This window comes from Orcinus orca, chromosome 7, assembly GCF_937001465.1.
Source record: "Orcinus orca chromosome 7, mOrcOrc1.1, whole genome shotgun sequence".
NCBI lineage: Eukaryota > Metazoa > Chordata > Mammalia > Artiodactyla > Delphinidae > Orcinus > Orcinus orca.
Genome location: NC_064565.1, coordinates 116,397,357 through 116,420,214, shown reverse-complemented (window position 1 = coordinate 116,420,214; position 22,858 = coordinate 116,397,357). Strand labels below are relative to the sequence as shown.

The 22,858-nt window shown below is 50.7% G+C and overlaps 1 protein-coding gene across 1 annotated transcript in view; it reads left to right on the top strand.

The window, feature by feature from the left end:
- IQCA1 (IQ motif containing with AAA domain 1) overlaps positions 1-22,858 on the top strand; it is a 170,513-nt gene that overhangs the window by 125,497 nt on the left and 22,158 nt on the right. The window contains exons 15-16 of the mRNA XM_004262558.3: positions 3,182-3,381; positions 16,960-17,046. Of these exons, the coding sequence (XP_004262606.1) occupies positions 3,182-3,381; positions 16,960-17,046 (287 nt within the window). The remainder of the gene's footprint in view (positions 1-3,181; positions 3,382-16,959; positions 17,047-22,858) is intronic.

Below are 22,858 nucleotides of genomic sequence, written 5' to 3'. Positions count from 1 at the left end.
CACTCGGACCCTCCTTTTGTCAATGAGAAACCTGAAGTCTCCCTGGTGGCTGACCCGCCCCACCAGGCCCCAGAGTCAGCGGGGCGTTTGTTCTCGTGACGGGTTCCTGAGTTTGCACTGTACAAACAAGTCAGACAGAGAAGTTCGCTCACACGGCAGCCTGCCAGGGCTTCGTCTAAATTTCATACGTCTAAACTAGTATCCAGGCACAAAAGGGAATGCGTTTGTTGGTCTGATTATTCAGGTCACCCCTGCCAGGACTAGGCAAGGCGGCCACTTGGAAGAGGGCACTGAGGACACACCGCAAGGCCACTTCCCACCCTGCCAGGCAACAAAGCTCGCACCGGCCCCCAGGGTCCCAGGAGCCTCGGCCAGGGCTCCCAGGACGAGCTGTGAACTTTCAAAGCCACAAGGGCAGTAAGGGAATGCCCAGGAAGCATCTGGTCAGCATTCACCCGCTCACTGCCCCCCGCCCTGGAATGTCACTGTCCCTGCAGCGTGGAGGGAGAGAGGGAAGCGCGGGGGGAGGGCGCTCACGGAGCAGAAGCTGCGTTTTATGTGCGGTTTCATTTCCCAGCGGAGGGGGACGTTGAACAGCTCTCACAGATGAGTAAGCTTTTCCAAGATGTTGAGGAACTTTCTCCAAGTCCGAGGTTGGAAGGGACAGAGCTGGGCTCAGGACACGGAACACTGGCTTCCTCGTGACTCTTTAAGCCTCCGAAAGTTGAAATGGGTGAACGCACAAAAGCCTGGAAATTTCCTCTGTCTCTTAGCAATTCTAGGCAATTTGTACAACTGCCCTTGAAAGGCGAGATGAGCAGCTAGAGCCATGGACGCCGTGGCAGGTCTGTCCCCAGCAACTCCCCGGCCCCTCCCTGCCCTGCCGTCTGATGAGCTGTCCAGAGGCCAGCGAGGCGCCGGCGCAGAAGCCTTTCTGGACCTCCCTCTCCACCTCTGCACGGCGCTGGTGACCACCCCCTTCCTTCTGGAAAGTCACATCCCTAGGGTAGATGACGTGTCCGGGTCTCCCCCGCCTGTGCCCCTCCCCCAGCGCTGTCCTCCCCTCCCTCCACCCCCTCCGGAACTCTCCTGGCCCCCTGGCTTCGGCCACCACTCTAACCCCCATCATCTTCCAGGGACCCTGCCAGCTGGCGTCACTCTCCACCCCACCCCCTTGCTGACCCCAGCTACCTCGCAGCCAGAATCATCTGACCTTCCGCTGCAGGCTGTGGTCACTGCGCCCCACCCCCTTGCTGACCCCAGCTACCTCGCCAACCAGAATCATCCGCCCCCCCAGGACCTGCCTGACCTTCCGCTGCAGGCTGTGGTCACTGCGCCCCACCCCCTTGCTGACCCCAGCTAACTCGCCAACCAGAATCATCCGCCCCCCCAGGACCTGCCTGACCTTCCGCTGCAGGCTGTGGTCACTGCGCCCCACCCCCTTGCTGACCCCAGCTACCTCGCCAACCAGAATCATCTGCCCCCCAGGACCTGCCTGACCTTCCGCTGCAGGCTGTGGTCACTGCTCCGCCCCACCCCCTTGCTGACCTCAGCTACCTCGCCAACCAGAATCGTCCGCCCCCCCAGGACCTGCCTGACCTTCGCTGCAGGCTGTGGTCACTGCGCCCCCTACTTGCATCCTTCTCAGACGCCCCCTTCCACCCTGCCCACTCTTCACCGGCCAGCCCAGACGCAGCCCCTCTCTCTGAAGTCCGGTCTGACTCACCCCCATGCACCCACCTCATCCCCCAAATGGGAAGTCCTTTCTTCCCTGAATCTCTGTCTCCCTCACGGATCTTAGCACGGATCTTTTCCTCCCCTTCTAGTTACTTCTCAAGTTTAGCTCCCCCCGGCCATGAACTCTACAGCAAATCCTGGCTCTTCCGCATGAGCGGCCCCCAGCCAAGGCCACAGACTGAGCCCTCAGTTATCCAGGTGTTGAGCGGGAGACGGGAAGAATGGCATCTCTCTGCTGCCGTGGAAAACGAGGTCTGCTTCACCATAACACATTGCCGTTTCCCACGCTAACCACAATGGAAGCGTGCCCGTTTAGCTTCATTTTAAAGAGAACTTGCTCCAAACTACTTTCCAAGTTTTTGCAGAGTGTAGTAGGTAACTATAAAAATTTGTTTCTAATGATGAGATAAATTCCCTAAGTCTTGTCAATCACACAAGAAAAATGAAAGAGAAGCACAATAATAATTAGAATGTTGATATGTTTACAGCTGATCCAGAAGAGCCCAGCAGCTGACCAAAAGCAAACTAGTGTGATAGCCGACGTTCCAATCACAGCCTTCTACAGGATTTAATTCTGTTCACTCTCTAATTACTTAGCGCCGACGTCTGCTCTGCTCGTGTTCAGGATGGTGGAAGAAATCAAGCCCGAGTTCCAATCTGGGCTCGAAGGAGATGGGCGATAAGGTTGAGAGCACAGGGCAGGGACCTCTGAGTGACCTAATAATTCACATCCTTTATTATCAAGGGTCAGGTTGACTCTGCCCCTACCGACAGACTAGAAACCAGGACAGACGAAACCAACAGGGACCGACTGCATAGCACAGGGAACTCTGCTCAATATTCTATAATAACGCGTACGAGAAAAGGACTTGGAAAAGAATAGGTACATGTATATGTGTAACTGAATCACTCTGTTGTATACCTGAAACCAACACAACATGGTTAATCAACTATACTCCAACATAAAATAAAAATTTTTTTAAAAAGCCAGGCTACTGCTGCCTGGATCTTGTTTTTTTCCCCCTTTTCCCCTGCATCTTCCTGTCCATCGCACATTCGTCTTCCTGAGCCTTCAAAGGCTGTAGTGCTGCTGAGAAGCAGAGAAACCCCCAGCCCCTTCCCCCAAAATGCCAGAGGTTAGTTACTGCAGGAATGTTCTCTAAAATTATGAGTGTGGGGGGAATGCTGGGGTGAGGGGTGAGAGAGAAGCAATGTACTGAACACCCAAGGAGACCTGACAGCTCCACCTTGACATACAAATCAAAGGTGTCACGGAGCTGGCTGAGACAGGAGGCGTGCCCCTGGTGAGAAATGCCTTCCACGCACCCATCACTGTTGCCGAGACTGGTGTCGTGCCATGGAGTCGTGGCCTTGAGGAGTCCCCGTCTAAGAGCCACTTATTTCCTTGGCGGGACCTTAGAGCCTCTGCCTCTGCATTTTTTAGGTTCTGAAGCAGTGCATGAGAAAGCTCCTTTGGTGAAATCCCTGCTCTTGGCTGGCCCATCTGGGGTGGGGAAGAAGTTGCTGGTCCATGCCATCTGTACCGAAACGGGAGCCAACCTCTTCGACTTGTCCGCAGCCAACATTGCCGGCAAATACCCGGGCAAAAGTGGCCTCCAGATGATGCTGCATATGGTCCTCAAGGTATTTATCACATTGCTTGACCTCCAGTTCTCCTCCTCCTTTCAAATTGCATTTTCAAATGCTGCCGTTAATTTCCTTAAGCCAACTAGCACAGACCCTCACAGATCATTTCCTTAGGCAGACATGCACATCCCTCTTAAACCTCCCCATTGCATCCTCCTGTAAATTACTTTATTATTGCATCTGGCTGAGCATCCAACAACCAGACACAGCTCCTTTCTTTGCGTAAACGCCCTCCTGTGCCATTCAGATCAGCCTCCTCCTGCCACAGGAATCCTTCCTGCAGTGCTCACAGGTCTCGTTAAAAATCAAATCCCTTTTCAGCCCACCTCCCTCCAATAATGGCATCAGATGTTTGCATTTGGGGGTATTTTTTCTCACGTGGCATACATTGAGGTCAGCTTCTCACACAGGAGATAAAGGAGGAACCCACAGGAAGCTAAGCTGACCGCAGTAGTGTAGATATTCAATTACAACCCAGTGCCAGAGGATGCCATGTCCTCGAAGGTGCATACACAACCCAGCACTGTGATCTTAGATAAGCTCTTCACCTCCCTGGGTCTCTGTTTTATCGTCACTGAAATGAAGGAGTCAAACCAAATGATACTGTCAGCCCTAGAAGCAATGCTTCTCTGATATAGTTTAGATATAGATGATGATGAAGATACATCAATGGATGGATGGATGGATGATAGATAACAGATAGATGGATAGATAGATAGAGACGCAATATACATACGTACGCTTGAGGATTACCAAGTTTTAGAGCATTCTGATACTCTATATTTGATATTAAAACTTCACAGGATTTCATTTTCATTTGTTTGAGTCCCTCAAGGTTGTCCTTAGGCTGTTCAGTTCATTTTCAGTTGCTAGCATGTCCGATAAGCCAGCTTTTACTATATCAAAGTGTACGCGGAGCAAGGACTGTCCGGTACTTGGGGCTAGATGTTAGCTCTGCCCCTGCTTTCAGGGGAGATGGTTACACATGAGCAGCCGCTCATAGAAATGGTTCCTTTTCCGTCTCCTCCTAACAGCCCCAGGGAGGAAGTGATGGCAGCAGGGTTTCCTCTCCCAGCCACATGGACCCCACGCTGCGCAAGTTAGGACATCCCGCCCCCACTTTCGTCCCTTGCTTGTCCTGAAGGAATCCATGGAGAGAGAAGTTTGGGGAGCTGGGAGGCGAGAAGGAGGGTGGGGAATAAAGAGCGAGCATTAAGCTATTTAATAGAGCGCCTCATACACGCTAAATGCTCCATGTCTTGTGTCATTGGATTTGATCTTCACAGCAGCCCAGTGAAGAGTTCATTCTCATCCCCATTTTACAGATAAAGAAACTGGGGCTCTGAAAGGTTAAGTAACTTGCCCAAGGCCACCGAAATCGAGTGGCTGAGCAGAGTTCAAACCTAGACCCTTCTCTTCCTGACCCTCCTGCACTATTTTTATTAAGGTAAAAGTTATATACAGTGACATGCACAGATCTGAAATATGGATATTAAGTGTGCACTTTGAAGAAATGGATACAAATGTGTCACCACCATTTTCATGTGCTTTTTGGTCCTCGTATAACTTCTTTTCTGAAATGTCTGTCCAAGTCATTTGCCTGCTTTTCCCTGGACTGCTGCTCTTGAGATTTGGAAGAGTTCTTTATGTCTGGATCCAAGTTCTTTGTGGGACACACATATGGCAAACGTTTCCTCTCATTCTCTGACTTGCTTTTTTGTTTTCTATTTTTTGTTGTTGTTTACTTGTCCTATCAGTTACTGAGAGGGGGTATTAAAACCTCCAGCTATGATTGTGGAATTCTTTTTTCTCCTTTTAGTCCTGTTGGGTTTTGCCTCACATATGCTGAAGCTCTGGTATGCATAAGATGTATCCACACTTAGGATGTTATGTCTTCCTGATGGGTTATTTTATCATTATGAAATGTCCCTTTTTGTCTCTAACAATACTCCTTATCTTGAAGTCTACCCAGTCTGATATTAATGGTGCCACATCAGCTTTCTTTATACTCTTTTATTTTCAATGTCTTTAGAGTTAAAATGCCTTTTTGTGGATAGCACATACTTGAGTCTTGCTTTCTTATCCAATCTGACAATATCTACCATTGAATTGGAGCATTTGCTCCCTTTACAATTATTCACATGGTTGAGTTAGGGCTCCCGTTTTGCTGTGTGTTCTCCATTTGTCCCATTTCTTTTTTATTCTTCTGTTTCTCCTTCTTTGGGGTAAACTCAGTACTTTTTATTATTTTATTTGAATTCCTCAATTGTCTTTTTAGCAATGACTCTTATTTTTCAGTGACTGCTCTACAAATTACAATAGTCTTTTTTTTTTTTTTTTCTTTGCGGTACACGGGCCTCTCACTGCTGTGGCCTCTCCCGTTGCAGAGCACAGGCTCCAGACACGCAGGCTCAGCGGCCATGGCTCACGGGCCCAGCCGCTCTGCGGCATGTGGGATCTTCCCAGACCGGGCCACGAACTCGTATCCCCTGCATCGGCAGGCGGACTTTCAACCACTGCGCCACCAGGGAAGCCCCAATAGTCATTTTTAACGTAACACAGCATTAATATTGTACTATTTTCCTTAAAATGTGAGAATCTTACAATATAATCCATTTATTATCCCTTGTCCTTTATGATTTTATCATACATTTTACATCTAGAAATGTTGTCAACAATACAATAGAGTGTTATTATTTTTGCATTGAATAGTCATTTGTCTTTTAAAGAAATTCAGCAGAAAAATTTAATATTTTATACTTACCCACACAGTTACCATTTTCAGTGCTTTTCATTCCTTTCTGCCAATCCAGGTTTCCATTTGGTGTCATTTCCCTTTCAGCTGCAGAACTTCTTTTACATTTCTTTCAGTGCAGGTCTGCTGGCAATACATTTTCTCAGCTTTCATTTTATTTTTAAATGTTTTTACATTGCCTCCATTTTTGAAGGATATTTTTGATGGATATAGAATTCTGGGTTGACACATTTTTCTTTCAGCACTTTAAACATGTTATTACATTGTCTCTGTAACTCCATTATTTCTGATGAAAAGTTGTCAAAAATTCAAATTATTGATCTCTTGTGTGTAATGTGTCAATATTCTCTGAATGGTTATAAGATTTTCTCTCTATCTTTGTTTTCATTCATTTGGCTATAATGTGTCTAGATATTTTTGTTTGTTCTTTGTACTTTAACTACTTGTGGCTCACTGTGCTCATTGAAACTGTAAATATATGTTTTAAGCCAAATTTGGGAAATTTGAGCCATTATTTCCTCAAATATTTTTTCTGCCCCACTTTCTCTCCTCCCCTTCTGAGATATATATATATATATATATTTGACTGCTTCATATTGTTCCACAAGTCACTGAGGTTCTGTCTCTCTAGTTTCCACATTGGATAATTTCTATTAATCTACATTCAAGTTTACCTACCCTTTCTTCTACTATCTCCAATCTGCTATTAAACCTATCTCGTGGATTCTTTTTTTGTGTTTCTGATATTTTGCTTTGCAGTTCTAGGATTTAAATTTGCTTATTCTTATAGGTCTTTATTTCTCTGTTGTAATTCTCCATCTGTTCATTCAATGTAGCTATCTTTTCTTTTAAGTCCTTGAACTCAGTAGTTGCCTTATAGTCCTTATCTGCTAATTCCAATACTGTGTCATCTTGCGGTTTGTTTCTATTTGTTTTTTCTTGTCTATGTGTCACGTGTTTCTGTTTCTTCATATGATTGATCATTTTTTATTGCACATTAGACATTGTGGACAATACATTGCTAACTCTGAAGCATGCTAGGCTTGGTTCTATCAGGCAGTTAAGTTGCTGGCTGATCAGCTTGAACTTGCAGAGGTTTTGTTTTCTGTTTTGTTAGAGTGGGTGTATTTTGAGTTCGCCCTTAGTCCTGGAACCTTGTCTTTACTTTGAGGTCTAAAAGGACAGCTTGACGTGTTTACCAAGCTCTTTTAACTTGGCAGAAGCTAAGGTATGTGCTCAATTAGTTTAGTTTTCCAGCTGTTGCTTTCCACTGAGCTTGTTGGAATCTTCCCCCATGCATGCACACTTGCAGGGTTACCCAAGAATTTGAAGATGAGCTGGAATTTGAAGCCCAGCAACCTGACTTGTGGCCTCTGTGTACTTAACCACCAAGCTCAAAGCACTAAGTTCTTCAGAGGTAAAGTAAGAGAAACCCATCCTCTTGCCCAAAAGAACACCTAAATACACTCATTCTAAATGCTGAATTTTGCTGACATTGTCAGGTAACCAACAGAAGCACATGAGTATAAAAATATTGGCATTTCGTGAGCATCTATATATCACAGACCTTATACTTCTCTCTGTTTTAACTCATTCACTCCTCACAACAACCTTACGAGGTGGGCAATATTGTTATTCCCATTTTGCTGATAAGAAAACTGAGGTACAGAGCATTTACGTGATTTTCCTGGGTTGCAATGCCGTGATGTGAGCCTGGTCGGTCTAGATGCAGAGGCTCCAGGTCTAACAGCTGCATTATTCAGCCTCTGAATTAAGCCGCTCTTCTCCAGCCACCAAATGGCTCAATTGCTCAGACTCCAGGACAGAGCCAAGGACATGATCATGATGTTCTCACTCTCAAGAGATTATTTGCTCCTGCCACTGAGAGGTTTGTCTTGATATCAGGCGAGCTATCTTTGTATTAATTAGAATCACTGCAGACTGGCATTATGTGGACCACAAAATGCTGGATGTCAGATTATCAAAATGTGGAACAGTACATGCATCCGCCTAGGCCACTCCACGTCGGAGGACCTGACACACACCTCATTTACTGTGTATATAGCCGATTAATGAAAGACCAAGAGGTCTCTGGAGTGAAAGTCATTCAATTAAAGATCACGTACAGTGAGCCTCTGTGTCCTGGCAGGACTGACGGAGCAGGTATCTGCATTGCAAAGAGGTATTTGCCTTTAATTAACCAAAGGAAAGAGGGATTTTATGGCTGTGCTGGTGAATCAGGGGCGGGAAGCTCCAGTGCGGTCCTGTTATGTGGGCCGGGGCCGCAGCAGCTTGAAGGCAGCAAAATATGGATCTGAGGCGTTTGCTGGAGAAGGTGAAATAACAGAAGGGCCCGATTACTCATCACGTCTTCTTATAAAGAATTCCTCTGACTGAATTAATCTCGGCAGAGCAAAGAATGCAACGCGTAGGAAGCATCGTGATTTCGCTTCTGGCCGGAGGCATCTGCTTTGCCCGCAACACCCTGTGCACGTGAAAACACGCTGGCGAAACGAGTTTCTGATCTGTTTCCCAAGCACAAGTTCAAATCTGTCTTGTTCTCATTATTTTGGGAGGGTTCCTTTATTTTACACACGATAACTCCAATGCATTCCTTGAAGAAATGCCTTTACCGTACCGGTTCACAAATGTTATTTAAAATTCTCTCTTCCAGCAAAGCTATATGTGGAAAGGAATATACATCTATTTAGCTAGGAAATATTAGAAATACATCTAACAATTAAGAGACACGGGATAAATGATTAATATTTAATAGGTGTTTTACAGACTAAAGAAGTTATCAAGGCAGAGTGCCAGCCTCCTCAGGTGTTTATGATGGTCAAGCAGGGGATGGAGAAGCGGGGAAGACTCGTTGTCTGGCCAGAAGTTTTATACACACTTTCCCTTTTAATTGCCCCAATCCCTGATAGGCAGGAATTCATGTCTCCATTTTACAGACCAGAAAACTGAGGCTCAGGGTGCTTAATTCAACCAAAAATACAAGAGAACTAAGGGGCTGGCATCTGGATTTAAGCCTAGATCTGACGCCAAAGCCATCACCTGGCCCCCAGCTGGCCTCCGAGAGAGTGAAGGCTGTGTCATGCCCGGCCCTGTGGAAGCTGGGCCGAGCGCAAGGCCATGCCCGGGCCAGAGTGTCCGCGTACCCTTTTCAGCGTGAGACATTTCAGCGTGAGAAGGTGAAGAAACTGGAGGCTGTAGCGTCCCGTTGGCAGCTCCCGCGGCACCCCACGCCCTCCTGATTTCCCCCTTCCCTGACCCTCCAGACCGCCCATGAGCAGGCGGAGGGGAGGCCAGCAGCACCGGAGAGCAGGACAGAGCAGAGCATCCTAATCCTGAGCTCTGGGTCCTGGGGGAGATGGTCCCTCCCTCCCTGGGGTCCTGGCTTCCTCCCTTTCCTCCTTTGTCAGAGGTCCGGCCACTGAGGGCTGGACTCAGAGGGAGACCTAAGAGAGCAGGGCTAACGAGGCCGCCCGGCCGGTGTCTGGGCCACGTGGCCCGTAGTGGCCGGCGAATCCGGACAAAAGAGCTGAGATGTTGCTCGTGCCTCAGCGCCACCCACCAGGGCTCCGTGCTGGGCTCCCAGCCAACGGCCGATGGCAGCTGGCCAAGGGATTTTGCCCAGATGTGCTGGTGTAAACAGCTGGCCCAGGAATCAGCAGATGGGGAGCCCAGCCAGTTACATCTCTGTAGCTCGTGGAGACTTACACTCCTGGTTAATAACCCAGACAAAGACATCGTGGCTATTCGAGGATGAGCTTCAAGAAACAACACACAGATGTACAGTAAATGTAATAAATATGTTAGTCACCCTTTTCAAGGTGAAATTCAGTAAGGGTAAAGCAGAGACCTACACCTGGCCCCCCAAAACAGAGCTGCTCAAATGATAGAGGGGGTAAGAGAGGAGGGGGAGAGGAGAGGGAAACAGAGAAACAGAATTTAGCCACTTTCGTGCAGCATCAGGTGTGGCGATACAGGAACTGGGGGCTGCTGCCCATGAGCCCTCAGTGGGCTGCTCTCAGAGAGTTGGGTCCTCCCCCGCTGGGTCGTGTAGACAGTTTCAGGTTGAAGAAGGGAACGCACGTAGGCAGCAAAACCTTTTTTTTTTACTACAGACTTTCCATTTTACAGCGGTTTTAGGTTCATAGCAAAACTGAGCCGCAGTCAGAGCATCCACACGTCCCCACAGAGGATGGGCGGCTGGGCTGGGGGGAAGGGCGGGTCCCAACCCCGGATGGTCCGGGCGCCATCTGCAGTGAGGTGTGTGGAAACGCGCTGTGGGCTGTAAGGCACGTGAGCGTCGCTGCATCTGCTCTTGTTCTGTGGTGGGTAATGGGAACGGGGTCGATGTCATAGGCATTAAAGAATTTTTAACCAGCTTGGAAACGCTTAGAGCGGGGAGTGCCCTAAACGTGGCTAAAAGGTGCATGGGGAAGGTGAGCATGGCCTTGCACCCAGGCGTTAACCCCTGTGCTTCCCAAAGTCGGCACAGAGTCAGGGCGGGTGGGCGTGAATCCATTAGTTCTAATGGATTAGCTGGGAGTCGGCTGGGAAGAGGGGGTCCCAGGGGAAAGTCTGGGTGATCTGTAAGCCTGACACCTGTCACCATCCAGGCACCATCCCCTCGAATTCCACCTGATAATCAGCAATGGTATCAGTGGCTTCCTGGCACGAGCGCTGACCTGGTTCCCCCATGTCACCTGTCCCAGTCCATCAGCTGTGCCTCCCTCCTGGTCCTCTCCTCTGCCTCAGTTCACCTTCCTTTCTATACAGGGTCAGCCCAGCCGGGCTCCTGACTCTTTAATCCACCTCTGCTCTTCCTGTGATTGTCATTCGCGGTTTATCCCAGCTCACACCCAGCAAGGACCTGAAGTAACTCCTACAATCACATAAAAGATAATGCAAGGAAATAGAAAGTTTGAAAATATCATTTGTAAATAATGGAAATAGAGAACAAAATGTCTTCACATATTAAACGGAAACAGAATCCGAGTGACTATAGTTCAGAAAGCTAAGCCCCGCCCCCCGCCCCCAGTAACCGCCCCCGAGCTCCTTCCCAGCATGGCAGCACCTCGCTGACGGCTGCCTGACTGCCCAGCAGCTCCCATTCAGACACAGGAGGCCACACACTCTGCAGGCCGGGACCATGTTTCCCAGACATCCCTGCCTGTCACCACAGATGCTCAGCAAAATCTGTGCGGGTTGGATGGATGGAAGGGCGGACGGACGGATGGAGAGGCAGATGGATGGTCCTTTTCAGTTTGGTAAACTAAGACACAACCACTGAAAAACAGAGCTGGGTTTTCCTGGGGTTCTCTATGGCAAACAAAATAGGACCCTTTCAGAAAGAACTCGCAAAGCTTCCAGGGGTCATTTGGGCAGATCTAATTAGTAATTCAAGCGTGCCAAACACAAACTGGTTTCCATTGTTGAGCCATTATATCCCAACCAAGAGACTCTAATTCCGATGGCGGATGCTTGACAGCATTTCTTTGGGGAACACAAAAGATCAAATCCATAAAACTCACATGGATGGAGAAGTAACTGTTTGCTAGCCCTTCCCAGAACTTGAAAAAGCACGTTTTGGTTGAAACGCATCTTTATTCCGGAATTGATATTCAATAGGACTGCAGAGCCCTCTACCGGCGGCTGAAACAAACTATCCCCTGTAACTTCTGGAAAGTTCCATCACGAATTAATTACATTTAATTGCCTGTGACCTCAAACTATCTGTGGGTAATTTAAATAAAGCCTTTTCGTTGCTAAGTGAAAATTAAAATAGTAAAGGCTACCATTTTTCATTAACAAATTGGCAAAGAGTTTTTTATGGTTAATACTTGTTGAGAAGAGAGTAGAAAAACAGATCCACTTATTTGTGGCTGGAGAGAGTGTGAACAGAGGGCCTCCGGGAGGGCAGGTGGACCACACGGGTGAGGACGTGAAGAGCTGGGAGGCCCTCCGACCGACTAGCTTCATGGCTAGTCGTCTAAGCGCCCGTCTAAGCGCTGTTTGGTTTAGCAAGAAGGCGGAAAGCCATCCAAATGTTAAAAAAAACAGGGGTTAGATGGATAAATGATGAGACCCCTTGCTAAAATGATGTTGGAGAAATAAATTTCGTACGAAGTGAACAAGAATATAAAGCAGTGTGTGAAGAACAGTCTTGTGCTTGCAAGTTTCAATACTGAGAAAGGTCTGTAGAGACAGGAAAGGTCTGATGAGCTGTCCTCAGTGGAGGGGGCAGAGGGTGTTTATGCCTGTCTGAATATGTATTCAGAAATTTTTACTAACCAGCGCTGCTTGTGCATGACAATAAGAAAGGGCTGAATTTCCGGGGCACGTGTTTTCAAAGCTCAGCCTTGCCTGCCTGGTGCCTGCGTGGATGTGCCTTGACTCTCCAGCACCTGCCTGGCCCACAGGCATCCTTCCCCTCCCCGTGGCTGTGAAGCAGGGAAGGTGTCTCCCCCGAAGATCATCCTCTCCCGCCTTACCTCCCCACCCAATGCCATCTCTAAACTCTGCCAGTGTTTCCTATCTCTGTCCCATGCACTCCTCAGCTCCCTGTCCCCTGGCTTCTGTCCCCTCCACACCCTGCCAAGGCCACCAGTGACCTCCTGGTTGCCAGACCCTTGGGCCAGCACTGGCTGCCGTCGCCCACCCCTCACTGCCCTCCACCGTCCCTGGGCTGCAGGAAGGCTCCCTCTTCCGTGCCCCTTTGTTCTCTCTGGGGCTTCTCTTCCTTCTCTCCTCCATCAACGTCTTCACCCTTGGTCCCCGCTCCACAGCCCTGGTCTGGCTTCCTCCCTTCTCCCCCTTTCCTTGGGAATCCCCTCCATCCATTCCCATGGCTCTGCTGCCATCTTCAGAGCCCTTTCCTGCCCCCCACCTCCCTCCTGCCCCCCAGACCCATCAGTCCTCCCGCCTGGATGTCCAGCTGCCCTCGGGCTCCCCTGGCCTAACCTGACCTCATCCGTTCATCCCTCATCTAGTCCCCTGTTTGGATTCCTGGGCCATCGTCCTCCTATTCTCCAGGCCTCGCAGCGTTGGAGACCCCCTGCTTCCTCATCCCTCCCCCAACCATCACCAGGTCTGGCAGATCCTAAATGCCCCTCCTGTCCGTTTCCTGCCCTCCCCGCCACTCCTCTGCTCCAGGTCTCACCTCCTCTCCCTCCAACAGCCTCCGAACCCTCTCCCTGCCTCCAGCCTCACCTCTCACCATGCCATCTGCACACACACACCCATCTCTTTCCCAGTCTCCGGGGAACAGTCATGCTTCACACCCCACCAGGGGGATTTTTCTCTAACACAACCAGCATCAAAGGTCACGATTCAAGACCCTTACAGACTCTCCACAGCTTCCAGGGCAGAAGCAAACTCTGTAGCATGGCCAAGGACTTTGTGACACCTTCCAGAATGACCCCGAGCAGCCCCGTTCGGGCACACCTAGCCCCGCACCTTGGCTCCTGTCCTGAGCATGGCAGATGCATCCCCTTCTCCAGGCTCTGGGACCTTCTGGAAACCATTGGAAGGTCTGTCTCCTTTAACCCTCATCTGCAGTCTCCATTTCTACTTACCCTCCTCATCTACTTCTCCCTCTTTCTGTCATCGGTGGTCCTTGCTGGCAGCCCATTTTCCTTGTGCCCCCCTCCCAGCTACACATCTGCCCTCCCCTTCTGTCGGTGGGGACCCCTTGAAGTCAGGGACCCCAGCACCTACCCCAGTGCCCGGCACATCAAAGCCCCTCTATCAATGTTGTGAATGAAAAATGAGAGAATGGCTTTCATTCTACACGCTGGACCCAAAATAATAAAACCAGACTTTCTTCCGCCTGACAGCCTTTCAACTATTTGAAATCAGCTCACTTGCCCCCTTGAGTCTTCTTTTCCCCGAGGAAAAGAGCCTCGGCTCCTTCCATTCTTCCTGGTGGGAGAGGTGTTCGGCCTGGGAGGGCCCAGCCTTCTGTACCCCTCTTCTCTGCCCAGAACTGACCAAGGTCACCAGAGGTCCCCTGACCAGGCACGCCACCGAGGAAGGTCAGGGAAATAGAGATTCATGCTCTGGAGGACAAGACAGTGATGGTCTTAGAGCCCTTCTTCCTGTTAGAGGGAAAGGTGATAGAGGAGGACACGGGCCAAGGGTGAGGAGATGCTCTGGAATAGGCATCTTCTCTCCATGGCAACGTGGGAGCCTGCTGCCTGGATGATGGTGCTGGTCTGGGGGTGTCAGGCCGACCCAGGGCTCGCTCTGGGCTCCACGTCTCTCTGTGCCGGGGGAGGAGGGGGTTTTACTGACTTCCTTCTCTGCCTCGGCACCTTATGTGTCAAGGGGAGTTGGGTGGGGCGCGCTTGCCTCCGCGTGGGGTACATGGAAAGGGAGTAGCAGTGCTGTCCTAGATCTCAAGGCAATTTGCAAATGACCATTCTTTGTATTGTTAACATCAAAGAACTCGCTTGGGAAATGTTTTCTGCTCATTTGATAATGACTGAGCCCTTCCAAACCATGTGGCCACCCAGGTCCTCTGCACAGCCCTGGGAACCCCAGAGCAGGTGACCGTCCCGAGGAAGGAATTCCTTCACAGGTGCATGTTAGAAACACAGGAAGTACGGAATTCCCCCACTGCTCAGAGGGAGCGCTCAAGTTCAGGGAGCAATCCATAGTGTTCCCATTCAATGGAATGGTGCGGCCAGGTTTTCAGAACAACTTTAAATAAGGTGCGAGAAATAAGACTGCTGCTTTCAAAGTTGTCCCAAACTAATAAGATGCCTGTGTTTCAAGTCCATCTATGCAGCTTGCCTTGTTAAAAGCGGAAAGAGAAAAGGAATGCTGGAATACTTGGTACTCACATCTGCAATTTCCATTAAGAACAGCTGGATCTAGAGAAAAGAGGCACACAGATAAGAGCCATGGAAGATCCGGTGTTTGCCAGGTGGACACAGGAGAGGCCGGTCTGCTGCCTCGGTGAGCGCACGAGTTAGCCTGAGACAGGAGCAGCTGTTTATGAGAAAACTGTGTTTCCATTGGTTTCCGTTCTAAAGCTAGGATTTTCAAGAGGGATTGAAAAGAATAAGGTTTTTGCCTTTGTTATTATAACGTATCTTTGTTCAGAGAAGCTGAAAACCTTTTATGTAAAGTATCTCATTTTCTTATTTTCTTTGGGGGCTGGAAGTAGGGAAGCTTTTGACTTAAACCCCAGATAGCTTTCAGTGGCACAGTGGTTCCTTGGAGCTGCCCCTCTGACCCTTGAGTGGGCCCCGCTGACTGCAGTGGGCAAGACAGCTGGAAAGAAGTTGGGGGTTAAAGTCAGGAGCTGAGAGAATGGATGCACTGATGTGGTTGAAAGAGATTAGGAGGGGGGACGGATAGACTTGAGGATGGTTAGACGTGGGAGGTGGGGCAAGGGAGGATGCTCGAGCATCTGGCTGGAGGAAGTGAGAGGACCCGAGGACGTGGCCACGCCCCCAGCACAGACCCGGCAGCCATCCATCAGCCTGGCCTCGCAGCCTGCTTCTGCCACTTTCTAGCTGTGTGACCTTGGACAGGTCATGTAGTGTCTTTGAGCCTCGGTTTCTCCATCTGTAAACAGGGATGATAACAACGCTACCTGCTACATAAGGGCTGTAGTGAGCTCAAATGAGTTATCACAGGTGACATCCTCGGAGCAGAGGGAGTGCTGGTCTGTGCCGGCCCTAATCTTGTGTGTGGTGCCCTGTACGATGCGTGTGGCCCGGGCCTGTCTCGCTCGCTATTTTCATTGCTCCACGCCAAGCTGCCTCGGGTACTGGGATTGAAACTTGTAATTCTGAATTCTTAAACTCTGTGGCTCAGGGCCTAAAGAATAACGCTGACCAAGGAGTGGTTGTCTGGTACCGTTTCCTCTCTGAACGTCCTGGCATCCCGGCGTGTGTGGGACTGGAATACGGCCAGCCCGGGGGTCGGACTGGCACGGGGAGCAAGCTGAATCCACTTTTGTCTTTGAACATGCATAATCTGCTTCCCTTGGTACGTAGTGCCGGCGGAAACAGACTCAGCCAGTGTTCATGGCGATTTTTCCATCATTTATTAAATGTCTGCCTTGGTATAGGAATCATATCTGCTGCCTTAATGATGTTTAAAGAAATATAAAAATAGGAGTACGTAACACTGTATGCGCTGTGGCTGGAGACCACTTTCATCTGTCACCGTTTTGCACAAAGCACAAATTGTTGCAAAAATACCCGAACTCTGCTCTCATGGGGGCGCTTTGAAGAGATTGTTAGGTGTGTGGCAATTACTCACGGGCCCACGGTAAGTCCCAGCGCTGTCACGAAGCCCCGCTCGCCCTGGAGGGGCTCAGAGCCACCTTCCAGACGAAACCACGGCCGCAAAGGCGCAGCCACACGGGGACGAACAAATGGCATCACGGGGGCCCTGGTGCTAAAACAGCTTTTCTCGAAATGAGCAAACTTGAATCAACCTGGGAGCGGGGCGTAGGCTGTAATTAAAAGTCCTGGCCCAATTCCCTTCGTTTGCAGCAGAAAACTATTGGTTTATTTCAAGCCAAACTGAGTCGAGGCTCGGGGTCCAGGAGCAGAACACACAGACACCCAGCGCATCCTGACCACAGGTGGAAGAGGGCCGGGCAGCGCCTCCATCCTGCGGTGAAGGAGGCTACAGGCCGTATGCGCAGTGCAGCCCCGCGAGCCCCCTCCACCCCACGCCAGCCGTCCCCGAGCCAACACAGCGGGCCGCCGAGTCCTGCTGTTGCCGGGGGTCAAGTGTGCACCCCAGAGGGAAATGCATTTACAACCCACCATTTCTCCTTGCAGGTGGCCCGCCAGCTCCAGCCCTCCGTGGTGTGGATTGGAGACACCGAGAAAACCTTCTACAAAAAAGTCCCCAACGCCGAAAAGAAGGTGAGGGCTTCTCATTTCTTAACGTGGCCCTTTCCCTCCTACAAAGGGGCCCCGTACCAGGGACTACCTCGTTTTTTCAAGACGGTCTTTCTTTTTCAAGGGAGGAAGGAAACGGAGGGGCAGCCGTCTCTCTGCCCTAAGCACTTGACTGCATTTGAAAGGATCCAGTGTCTGATTTTACGAGGCATAATTTAGAAGAAATGAAAAAAAGTACGGAAAAGGGGGGAGGGGAGCGTTAAACCCAAACCTACCGATTCAGGGGTAAGAAACAATTGAGAGAACTGTACTCAGTTACAGCAAATGGCACACACAGGAGTTATTATTAGGATTTCCTATTGTTCATTATAATAAATAGCAAAAGGCCTGCAATTTATGAACAAAGACCGTCCGTAGAACTGCCAAGCGCCCCACATTGGGTGTCCCCGGGGAGTCTTCTGTCAATTGCTTCCTTCCTCCTTTTCTCTCCTTTCAATGGCTCCCCTCCCCCGCACTTCCCCCGGCAAATCACCAGCAAATTTCCCACAAGTTAAAAAAAATTTGCAGATACACATGATTGTTATTCCACATCAATTTGCACCAAAGCAAATAGTGGTTAACTGTGAATTTCTGATTAAATTCATAAGGATTTTAATCACTTTTGCTCCTTATGTATTATACATCATTTTTAGCAGGTAGAGATGATTTGGATAAAGAATGAAAGCTGAATCTTTTCTTCCCCAAATGAGCCTTGATTGCCCTGTCATTTTAGAAACTCTGAAGAGGACTCATTTATTATTTAATCTGGGACTCTGGTAGGTAGCTCCCTCTGCTGGCGAAGTTGCTACGTTAAAAAAAAGTCCACATACAGTAAAGCAACTATACTCCAATGAAAATTAATTTTAAAAAAATAACAAAATAGGGCTTCCCTGGTGGTGCAGTGGTTGAGAGTCCGCCTACCGATGCAGGGGACACGGGTTCGTGCCCCGGTCCGGGAAGATCCCACGTGCCGCGGAGCGGCTGGGCCCATGAGCCATGGCCGCCGAGCCTGCGCGTCCGGAGCCTGCGCTCCGCAACGGGAGAGGCCACATCAGTGAGAGGCCCGCGTACCACAAAAAAAAAAATAACAAAATAAAACAAATCCTTTAAAAGGCCACATACATGCGAACTTGAAGGCAGCAGTTACCACGGTAAATCTAAAGAGAGAGGCAAGGCAGCGTTTAATCCAGGTGTCACACGCTTCACGTCACCAGAAGCTTTGTCTCATGAATGGGCGAGGGCTCTCGCACTGGACATCAGCCTGGAGCATGAGAATTCAGGAGACGTATGTTCCCGGCCTGCTTTGCCCTTCACCTTAGTTGGCTGTGTGTCCCTGAGCAAGTAATTTAACCTCTCTGAGCTTCCACTTCCTTAATTAAAGGGCTCCAGAGAGAATAGCCTCTGAGTTCGTGAAGCCCCTCTCGAATTCTCTCCCGTGACCCCCTCGAGCTGTCGGTTTGTCGCCAAAAATTACGTCTGCTCGTCTGTACCCCTCAGTGGGTCGAGAGTAAGAGGGATGGACACACCCGTTTGAGAGAGCCAGAGGGGCCCTGGGGGAAGGGCTGGCGGGCTCTGAGGGAGCGTCAGGCAGGAAGCGAGATGTGAGTTCAGTAGATGCCCCCCCAAGGGGAGTCACTGTGAAAGAGCAGGAGCCGGCAAAGGAGAGACTCCAGAACCCTCCCCTGAAGAGGCCCTTCCTTGCTGATCCCGAGGGGTTCTCTCCAGCACAATCTGATTCCCACAGATATGGTCACTGACTAGTCTTACTCCTGCAGAAAATGAAGGCCTTTGGTGGTACAGTCTTTGCTGTGGACAAATCGGACATTTATTCTGTCCACCTCTGCATTAGAAGAGTCTGTCGTCCGTCCGGGGAATTAACTGCACTGAGGACTGAATCACAACCTGGGAAAACCCCAGGATGCCTGATGAATACAAGCAGAAGGGTCCCTGGGTCCCCAGATGTCCAGAGGCCGGCTGGGGGCCTGAGCCAGCCCAGGCACAGACAGAGCTGCAAGGGGCATGCCCACCCCTGCAGCAGTGCAGCGGCCCCAGCTCCAGTGCCCCGGCCAGGGGAAAGCACGGTGGGCAGAGAACCGCTGCCCGGGCATCCTTCAGCTCGACGTCCTGGGCCTGCCCCTCGGGGAGCAGGGCTGCAGGGTTCCTGCTGCCTTCCTGCCTCTGGGGCCAGTGCTGGGCCAGCTCTCCTCTCCTTCCCACCCCACCTCCAGCTTCTGACTCCTGTCCTTACCCAAGTCCCTCAGCCTCCAGGGCCTGGGGCAGTCATGAGCATTGGATGTCCATGCTCTGGAGGTGATCACCAAATTCCAAGGGCAGCAGCTGCATCCGCCAACGAGAGGCACCAGGAGGTAGCACGACCGGCTCCACGTTGCATCACCTGGCCATCCAGGAACCCGGCATCCTTACTACCACCCAGCCCAGCCTCCGTCCCAAAGGCTCCCCCAATCCCCAAGGTGCTGAAACCTAGAGAAGAATGTCCACCTGCAGAGAAACCACCACCTACAGCCACAACACGGAGCACTCCCAGCGTCCGCCCAGGGCAGTGGAGGGATTCCAGGAACGCTCTTCGAAAAAACCTCTCACCACAATGACTAGCTCCACCCTCGAGGCCTCCACCTCTGGGCTCAGGCCCTTTAGGAGGTACAGTGCGGAGGCTCATGCAGCCATAAGGAGGGAGGCAACGGAGAAGGCCAGGTGGCAGCGATGGCTCCTGGGTGCAGAGCCGGGCACAGGGACCCCTAGGGCTGCTGCCACAGGCAGAGGACGCCCAGGGGCACAACGCGTAGGTCAGGAAGCCCCTAGCACCCTGGGAGGGAGGCGGCCTTCTCCTGTTTTGCAGAAGAAGACAAAGGCCCGAGAGGGCGCACAGCTGGTCAAGTGCAGAGCTCAGACTCCGAGGCTGGACCCCTCTCCCTGCTGGGATGCGGCTCCAGTGTCAGCACCGCCTTCCCGTCTGACCCTCCTCGCTTCTACTACACCTGCGTCCTCCCTCTTCCCCTCTTCCACCCCCAGGCTACTTTAAACCATATCCTGAAGACTGCCCGTGGGGCCCTCAGGTCTTACAGGCAAATGTGTCAGGCTCCAGAGTCCCCTGGACCCGACCACCCCTGCCCCCCACGTTGTCCTCAACACCCAGCCCCCAGGGACCTGGCAGATGCCTGGACAGCGCCCTCTCCCTCCCCTCCCAGGAGGAGGGCCCTCCTTTCCACCATCTGAGGCTGGAGCCTTGGTCAGCTGTTGGTGTTTGAGGCGAAGGCAGTAAGGAATGAGGCAAGACGGGCTGCTGATGCATCTTCTGCTCCGTCACCCTCATGACTCCATCTAGCAGGAGCCCTGCCCACGTGACAGTAGGGCCTCCACGAGGGAAGCGCTGGCTGGGTTGGAGCTGGCCGCAGAAAAGCAAATGGAAACTGCTGCATGGGTGTCAGACACTAATTTGAAATCGCCCACAATAATAGGGTGGTGTGGGGCTGGCAGGTCCAGCGGTGGGGGCGGCTGAGGAGGTTGCCAGGTGATGGGGAGGATGTTGGCTGACATGATGGATGAGCACACCAGTCTCATGCATAATGGACGCGGCTCTGAACCGGAACAGGAGTGGCCCAAGTGCCGAAGAGTGTTGGCTGAATATACTCACCTTTCATTTCCATCCCCTCCTAATGGGACTCGCCATCAGTGAAGATATCACTCTGGACGCGGCCCAGGATCAACATTTGTTATCCAAACAGGCTAATTAAGTTCAGTCATCCCTGCCGTTGTCAGGAGACACAGACAGCAATAGCATCTCCTGCCTCAGAACAGGCAGGGCTGCACCACTGTCACCATGGCAACCAGGCTGCTGGGGATGGGCTCAGACCTTGCAAGTATGTGTCTGCCCCCACCGAGTAGTAGTCTCCAGTCTCACCAGGTTAACTGTGTGAGGTAGGGGTCAGTCCTTCCTCCACCGGTCTTTGGGCAGCTCCATGTGCACCCCACACACGCCCCAGTCGCCCCTACCACCTTGCATTATTCTCCATCAAGCTTCTTAAAAGACTCTTCTCACCATCCCCGCTCACTCTTCAACCCACCACTGTCCACTCGATACTCTGCAGCTCCATGGAAACTGCGCTCACAAATTTCTTTGAAATCCATTTCGCCAGTGGGCCCCAGCTTGTAAAAAAAGCTCTGTCCTCCCTCAGCCCCCATAGCCTTCTCCTGGTCTCCTCGCACCCCGCCAACACTTTCTTCTGTGTCTCCTCCATGCACTTCCACCCACCCCTTAAATACACTGGTGCTCACTGAGATTCCATCTCAGGCCCACAGACCTTTTTGCTCTCCTCGCCCTCCTTGGGCACCAGCTTATCAAATCACCCGTAAGCCAACGAGTGCCCCCACTCCATCCCCAGCCCGCAGCTCTCCCCTGAGGCTCGGGTGCAGTCACCCGGCATCACCCAGAATCACCCCTGGGATACCTCCCCCACAGTGCTGCCGACTCAGGCAGGGCCTGTCCCAACTCCTCCTCCATCACCACCTACCACATGACCCTGCCCCTCCTCCTGCCTTTTCAAAGGGTTACGTTTTTAGTATAACAACTTTTCATAAGAGAGCTTTGGATCCACCCTGGTAAAATGAATTCTGAATATCTCCAGACTCTCCAAGCCTTGTCTAAACGCAGTGGGTTTTTTCCTGGCACAGGTGTAGATATTCCTGTAAGGAATATTCCTCCAGAATCTCAGCAGAGGTCTTTCCTCAGTGGCATGAGGCCCAGAGGCAGCTCCTCAGAGATGAGCAATTGACTCCTTATCATCCAGTGCAGTGGAAACTGGGGGAGGTTTTTACACCGTCATTTTCAGCCCCGTTGGCAATATTGCTAGTTTCCTTCAAATCATAAAGCCCCCGTTTTTCTGACTCTCCCCTTTAGAAACCTTTCTCTTCAACAGACCAGACCTAGCATTGATTTCCTACCAGCACTTATATTTCAAGCACCTGTCAGACAGACACATTATGCCGTATACTCCTCATGGCATCCCTCAGGTTAGGACCTATGATTATTCCCATTTCTCAGATGCAGGGACTAAGGCTCAGAGAAGTTGAGTAACCTGCCCAAGGTCACACATCTGTTAAGAGCAGAACCAAGACTGAGATCAGATCTGTCTGACCCAAAGCCCGTGCACTGAACCATTTGCTACGTCATCTGCCTGTTATTGTGGAGTTTGTTCCTTGAGCTTTTCATTTTTGCACAGAGCCCGACCCCTGAGGGAAGTTCAGTAGCAAAGTCAAGCCCCACCAAACATGCCTCCCTATCCTAGGCCGCCCAGAGTCATGGGTCTGAGCAAAGGCAGGTTTCTGCAAAGACCTGGGGTAGGGGTTGGGGAGCTGCCCCTTCGAGAGCAGGTTTCCATCCTCATGCCCATTTCCGGGATTTCAGGGTCATCCCTCTCCTGTGCTTTGCCCTCTTTTAAGCTCCTCTGTTGTCCCCAACCCCCATTCATGCTTCCTGGGTGGAGTCCTGCAGGGCCATTGTTCCCTTCTGATGGAGCCAGGCAGCCTCTGGACTTCCGTGAGGGCAGGAGGAAGGGATCAGAAGCTGCCTGGTGATCTGGCTTCAGGCCCAGCCTGTGAGATTTATTTTGCTGTAAAAATCCCATCTCTTTCTCTGCTGTGAGTTACATTACAAAACGTCCCTTTAAACTGAATCCAACAACACAGAAGAAGGATTATACACCATGACCAAGTGGGATTTATCCCAGGCTTAACATCCAAAAATCAATTAATGTAATATACTATATCATTAAAAATAAAG